Genomic DNA, 7329 nt, shown 5'->3' with positions numbered 1-7329 from the left:
ATTACACAGAGATTGAAAAGGAGTTGAGTGAGGAACAGTTTCCTTATTTTTTCAACCACACTGTGTGTAATCCTGTGTTTGTGTGAGGTCCTTTATGTTGTGTTGTGTGCTAATATCACTCATTTTTGTGTTAGTCAGTCACTTGTGTGTTGCTGTCATTATTATTTTTATTGTGCAATTATATGTATACAAAACGACAGGTGTGCCATATCAGTTATTACATATTTTTTTAAATGATGTCTCATTGTTATAGCTTTGTCTCTATATAACTTTATATATTTGGACCTATTTTACAATTTTTGTTTTATGTTTGTTAATAATCATATCCACTTTGACATAACATTGGTGAGTCGAACTCATTTAGGGGCGTGTCACAGGCTCTTCCATATATAAGATGTTTTCTTCACCCTGAACTGAACGAGATAACAAAAGTGTGAGAGCGTTATCAGCCTGAAACACACCACAGATCACAACCTGCCCTAAACATTTTGCAGCTTGGCTGAGTGGCGTCACAAGCTCCACCTTAAGTCTTCTTCTCCTGCAGTCCTCTTTTTCAACTACACTGTGATGGAAAAAAAATGGCCTGCAGAACCGATGTCGACACGTTGAAGACAAGATGGCAGCTTTACATCCATTTCCCTGACACATTTATGAAGCTTCAACACACGTGTTGAGGCCCATCGACCAAATACGGTAACAAACATGGCCGAAGCAAATCTGTCTGTGAGATTTCACTTTATGCTCTGTGGAGTGTCACAGTGGGGCCAGATGAAGGAGAAGTGGAGCACCATGTGACGTTTCTACACATCTAGGTCGAGTATTTACCACAAGAAGCAGACAAACAGAGGAATGAAGGCAACAGTCGGGAAATAAAAAATGTGGTCATAAGTTGAACACGTCAAATAACGGTTTAGTTTTAGTGTCATCCCTCAGAGGTGTAAACCCTTCACAAAAACATATGAAAACGAACGATCAAAATAAAAATATTCATTGGGGTGCAAAAGTGTTTTCATCATTAAACAAATGAAAACCGAAAAAATGAAACTCTAAAAACATCAATGACTCTGTTAAGGAAACAAACAAAAAAAACATCATAAATATGCAGTATATTCAACAAAGAAGAATGTTAAGACTTGATTCTCGCAACAGAAAAACCTTATAGCATAGCATTTGTCATAATATGGTGACAATATTGACATTATTCCAGATAATATATGCAGGAGTTTCAAGAAAGTTTTCCTGAGAGGAGAAACAGCTGTTGTTTTGTTAGCTTGTTGCTAGCGTTTGCTGCTAACAGTTAATGCCTACATTAGAAAAGGTTCACGATTTGTGCTTTTACTGCATCATACATTAGCACAGTCAATCTGACATCTGAAATGATGCCTTCACTGCCTGCGCTAAACTGTGTATCCCACTTCTACTGCTTAAATGTTGAACTATGGCCACACATGGTGGCCATTTAAGAAGGTCTGGTTTAGTCTACCATTTTGTTTATCGTCCACATGAGTCATTTATTTGTGGTTTCAGGAGCACATGAGCGAGCTGCTGTTATTTACACTCAACTGTCCTCCAGTGGGGCGACACCTGTCCTGCTCTGGTCTGAACCACTTCCTTATGTGCTCTAAGTTTAGAGGCCGGAGCATCCAGAGAGTCACGTCTCAGCTCGTGCTCACAGTTATTGTTTCACGGCCGACAGGAACACGGAGACGACACCCATCCTCTCGTCTCCAGGATGAAGTCCATAAACAACCTGGTCAGAGCTGCATGCTGCTGAGACTGGACTTCCTGTGGACGCCGTCCAAACAATCTGGTATGAAATATACATCAGAGGATCAGAAGACAAACATCCTGTGCTGAGTCTCTCATCTTGAACTCAAGCTCAGGTCCAAACAATTGAGTAAGATTGGTGAGGAAAGGTTTTAAACAACAGCGTGAAGCTGTTAAAGAGCTGTTTGAAAGTTACTATTGAATCTCAGAATATATTTGAGAAAGGAGGTGGAATCTATATCTGTCTTTCCTTTCTTTTTTTCTCTCAACCTTCAGTCGATTTTATCAAAATGCTTGCATCTACTCTAGATTATCTTTTGCATTGCAATCCATCAGAGGTCAGAGAAGATGCAGACATTCACCTGGAGCGTGAGATTCCTACTAACTTTCTACCCATTATGATGACTGCCGCTTCTCTGAAGGGTCAGCCAGGGCCAGTCGCTGCCTCTGCCTCTAGTGGCGAGCGAGGTGTTTATATATATGTATATATATATGGGATGTCAATCTAAAAATAAAAAAAAAACTCCTTCTTGAAGGCCTCTGTACGCGTTTGTGTGTAAACAGCGCCGCCTCGTGGTGGGCGTCGTTGACCTACTTTCCCTGCGCACTTGATTGAAAATCAATGTAAGACAATCACGTGCTGAGGATGAGATTTCAAGATAAAAGCAGGCGATGCAAATCTACTCTTTTTATATTTTATTCGTACAAAAGTGCGCAAAGTCATAAATACACATTAAATAGTGAGTCAGTGAATAAATACAGTAAATAAGGATCTAAAAAACTACAGTCGCAGGGGATTTCTAAACTTGTTTTTTTTTTTTTTTTTTTTCCATCAGGTAAGGACGATCTTTTCCTGTCCGGCGTTGGTGTCCAGTCCTTCTCCTCCCAGCCAGTCCTCGTCCAGCTCGCCCAGGATCTCCTGCAGGGACAGCTCGGGCAGAGGGGCCACCGGCAGGAGGGCGCTATCTTTGCTGCTGTCGAGCGACATCCCGCTCCAGGAATCGTCCATCTGTGAGTAGTGACCCTCCATGGGGGGGCTGTTCTCCAGACTGACGTCCCAGAATCCAGAGTCTGGGGTGTCAGGCGTGGACGAGTGCGAGGTGGATCTGAACATGTACATCTGCTGCTCCGCTGATCTGGGCAACAGGAAGGGCTGGTTGGACTTCCTCATCTCCATGGGCGGCTGGCACCAGCGTGGCATCATGGGCGGGGTCTGGTTTCCGGTTTGTGCCCAGTACCCCCTCTGAGATGGGCTTCCTCCCACCCTCTGCTGACGACCAAACATGGACTGGTAGTATCCTTGCTCTTCCATGGTCGAGGGACAAGATCCGAACAGGCAAGTGTCGTCCACCTCCTCCTTCACCTGGACTGGGTAAGCAGGTGGGGGCCTCTGTGGCAGTAGGGCTCCAGGTGGGGACCCCCTCATCCTGGAGTGACTCTCTGGGACTTGACCCTCCAGCTGCCAAAGACCTTTCTTGGCTCCTTTGCACTTGAGGGTACGGGCTCTTCTGTTCTGGAACCAAACCTGAGGATCAGAGAGGAGGTTAGTGAGGCAGACAGCACCTGAGCTCGCCCTGACCCTGACTCTTCAGTAGGACATCATCTTACACTCATCTTCTGCAGCAGCACATTACATTTTTAGCTCTGTTTAATGGTGGGTGGTTCCATCATAGGCCAGGTATGTTCACACAACATCAGTGCATTTGTAGCAGTAGCGAGTTAGTTCATAAAGCAGATGAACGAGAACAGCATGGGACGGTCAGAATGAAGCTGAACACTGAAGTCAGAAACAAGCAGCTGAAGCTGGATTAAAGTAAGCCATGCATCACTCCAGTTACATTGCTAGGTTGAGGACCAGATGGATTCCCTCGGCTGCGGTGGTGACGGACGTACCTGGATGCGAGACTCGGGGAGTCCGGTGGTCTGGGACAGGCTCTCCCTGAGGCTGATGCCGGGGTAAGGGTCGGTCTCGAAGGTGGCGCGCAGCAACTCCACGTGTTCTTTGGAGAAGCTGGTTCTCTTCCTGCGGCTGGTGCTGCGAGAGGAAGATCCTCCGGGGGTGCCGGTCCTGGAGTCGTCTGGAGGAGGAGAGCAGGTTTTAGTTCCCGTCCTGGATCTGTTACTGACTATTATTATTAGTTGACAATAATCTGTTGTAAATCCTAACATTTTTTTCCCCAAAAATATGTAAATAATTGTATGTATTATTAGATATTTCAAATATCCATTAATTCACTATTTTGTTTTACTGAAATTATTATTACATTAAGTCAAATATCATAACATTTTTACAGGACATTTTCTTTACTACTTCTAAAAAGCAATATTTATTTATTTTAAATTATGCAAATATTCAAAAGCATTTATAATGAATTTTATTTGACCCACTTTCTTTATCCCTGGTGTCATCAACTATCTATTTTGCGATATAAAAAAATGTGAAATATAGTGAAAATGAAAGTGAAAATAATATTTTTTAAAAATCTCATGTTTAAAAGCTAAATCTGATGACTTATCTTTCCTTTCCTTTTTTTTCTTTTATAAACACTGCGTTTTACTCCACATCCTGGTAAAACTATGCTCACAGTTTCAAGTAAATAAACATCCCAAAACACAAAAAAACGTCCCTAAAGAACTATTTCAATTTCTATTTCAGTGCCTCCTCCTGGCACCACATGCCTTAACATTACGTTTAGTGAAGCATTACTCATCTAACACCTCAGAAGTGACAGTGAAAGTAGCGGCATCTTACCGTTGCTGGCGTCCTTCCACATCTTTCAAAATAAAAGCGTCTCTGCTGGGAAGCGTGTGGGAAGTAAATCCTTCTCTGAGGTGTCTGAGCACATGTGACCTCTGGGTCTCTGTCGTGACCTTTTATAGCTCCTACCTGGAAGGTCTGAGGTGAAGGTGGGCAGAGGCGGGGGGGCGGGGGGTGGTCCCTGGTCCGTCCCCCTCTGCTGTCAGTCGTTATCGCCTCATCTCAGAGTGACGGAGGGAAACGATGAACGGCTCGTTAATGGGGCCCATCGATACCAATTCACGGAGGCTGTCACATGACCTCGTGATGGACTTCCCGCCACTGACGGCCATGTTACCTGAATGTGCAGTTGAATATGCAACATAACAATGGCCACATTCATTTACATGAGTTGATTTTTTCCTTCTTTTGACCAGATAAAATCCTAATGTAACACAATGAATGTGAAGCTGCTATGAATATTTTGACCCCTGAGTGTAAGATTCCTCATATAGTTCTTCATAGGAGGTGTTCCATTTATTTATTTATATATATTTGACGTTTACTGATTTTTTATCTAAACTCTATGTAGCTTTTCAAAATGCAGTAAACAGTCCCTCCTCCATCAGATCAGATGCTGTGTTCAACGCTGGTTCATTGGTTGCATAAATATAGATTTTAACATAGCAAAGTGTGACATTAACTGCCACTTTATACAACAATATTACATAATAATATATATAATGTACAATTTATTACATTATTACGGCATAGGGGAATTCGTGTTTAAGGCATTGTGATTATATTATACAACTTTATTTTATTATTTTTCTTAATTAAAAAAATCTAATAAACTCTGTTTGAACTAAAGTTAATTTATTAAGTATATATTTTTATTGTGTTAACTCATATAGGCAAAATTGATTTCTTCACAATGAATATGTCCTCAATTTTAATATTGTATTAATATTAACATTTTAATTGAAGAAACAATGAGATCATGTTTGTTGACGGACAATCTGTGGAGCTGTGAAGTGAAAAGCATTGGCGCAGCACTTGTGATCAGAAATACCATGTAAGAATTTATGAGATAGTCTGGAAACAACCTCACTTAACACTCCGATTGATTTGCTGCATTGATTCATGTGGGTCATGTGACCAGGGAAACAAACAAACTTGGATTTGCAAACTGTCGGACGTTAATCAGGAAACAAAAGCTGCGGAGAAAATGTTTAACTGAGCGTCGAGGCACAAGCCCGTCAGCTTCCCTTTCATATGCAGCTCACTATCAGCCGCGGAGACAAAGAAGAGAATTGTTCGCTGATGAAAAGACTACAAAGATGGCGGCGGCTCGGTGAAGATATTACATAACACAAAGACGTGTCATTCACATCTATATTGACAGTCGGCTACAGAGCTGTCAAGATCTGTGAAAAGTTGGGCCTATATATACAGAAATATATTTATTAATTTAAGAGATCATTAATCTCACAATAAAATGATGATTTTTTTGGGAAATAGATATTTATACAGGAGTGTAATACAAGTATACATTCCAGCAAAAAAAGACAGTAAGGACTTTAACCTTAAATGCAGCGGAACATTGTTTTAATTTGATAGTATTGTAAAATGAATTTAAGTGAAAATAACACACAATTGTGCATGATAATGTTAAAAATTAATATAGCATGTATGGGAGTTGTTTTTATTCTTTATTTTAAATATATGCATTTATTTGTGGGATTTCCATTTTTTTTATTTTTACATAATATTAGTAGGATGATTAAAAAAGACATTCATTTTAATTTGCGCAGCATAAATACATGACCAAAAGTCATCACGATCTTCGCAATTTTATGTCTATTTTATGAAACATGCACTGTACGAGCAGATGAAGATGCATCGAGAGGAAATCTGTCGTTTGGTCTCATTGATTTATTCCCTTATAAGACTTTCTAAAAAGAACAATGATAACAATGGTTTATTAATAAATATATATACTTCTAAATGATAATCTTTGTTATTTTCTTTATTTGTGGGTGAGCACAGTGTAAAAAATATAATATGTTGAAGGACCAAAAACATACTTTCTCATTCCAAGAGGAACATAATATATGTGTATGCACATGTGCCTAAAACACAATGTCAGTAAATGCTGTACAAATAAATACTTATTATTATTATGCATATCACCTGAAAAGATTGTGACTGTAGTGATAATATTCTGTGTATTTGTTTTCATGTCATTTGGTGGAAAAAAAAACAGCAATATTAAATGAAAATGTGTTTTTTATTGAAAGAAAAACTATTTATTTTAATGAGAAATAAACTAGCATTGGATAATTCAATAATAATAGATGCAGAATCACTTTGAGAATTCAAAGCATTTTCTCGTGGAGCGCAGTCCTGGTCGGATGTGCAGCAGGGTGCTGAATGATAAAACAGTGCGGGAGGTCAAAGGGCAGCGCTGTATTTGAAAACAGATCATCGTGCTTATCAGCCGCTGGACCAGAATCAATGCAGCGGCTCCTCCAGTCCTGAGGCCTCCACAACTCACGGGTGCATTGATTGTTGAATTGTGCTGCTTCATATTTGTTGTGTGTTTGGAATGATCTGGGAGAGATAAACAACTGAAGGGAAGAGACTTATCAGCGGGCCACGATGAAACTATGAGTCCGTTTACATACAGTGATCCGTGATTAATCGTGGGTGAACAGCAGCTGGGCTCATTCAGAGCAGGCTCCATCACTCTGGTGTCACAGGAGAAGAACACGGTCACCTGATCAGCTTATCAGCCCAGAGGGAGCCGCAGCCAGGAAGGCTGG

At 40.6% G+C, this 7329-nt stretch overlaps 1 protein-coding gene across 1 annotated transcript; it reads right to left on the bottom strand.

Moving 5' to 3' along the window:
- Positions 1–2599: 2599 nt before the first annotated feature.
- LOC128764626 (homeobox protein prophet of Pit-1-like) lies at positions 2600–4541 on the bottom strand. The gene is made up of 3 exons (XM_053874531.1): positions 4520–4541; positions 3661–3845; positions 2600–3292 (listed from the first exon to the last, which is right to left on the bottom strand). The coding sequence occupies exons 1-3, from the start codon at positions 4539–4541 to the stop codon at positions 2600–2602; spliced, it is 900 nt and encodes a 299-aa protein (XP_053730506.1).
- Positions 4542–7329: the final 2788 nt, after the last annotated feature.

Source organism: Synchiropus splendidus, chromosome 9 (assembly GCF_027744825.2).
Source record: "Synchiropus splendidus isolate RoL2022-P1 chromosome 9, RoL_Sspl_1.0, whole genome shotgun sequence".
Classification (NCBI taxonomy): domain Eukaryota; kingdom Metazoa; phylum Chordata; class Actinopteri; order Syngnathiformes; family Callionymidae; genus Synchiropus; species Synchiropus splendidus.
The sequence above is the reverse complement of the archived record's forward strand: the minus strand, read 5'-3'. Positions and strand labels throughout refer to the sequence as shown.

What these genes read in the sequence shown, in the direction of transcription:
- LOC128764626 (XM_053874531.1), bottom strand. Translation starts at nt 4,541, where the DNA reads ATGTGGAAGGACGCCAGCAACG. An exon ending in GTGGAAGGACGCCAGCAACG is followed by an intron (nt 3,846 to 4,519) that starts GTAAGATGCCGC and finishes CTCCTCCTCCAG; the next exon opens with ACGACTCCAGGACCGGCACC. An exon ending in TCCCCGAGTCTCGCATCCAG is followed by an intron (nt 3,293 to 3,660) that starts GTACGTCCGTCA and finishes TCTGATCCTCAG; the next exon opens with GTTTGGTTCCAGAACAGAAG.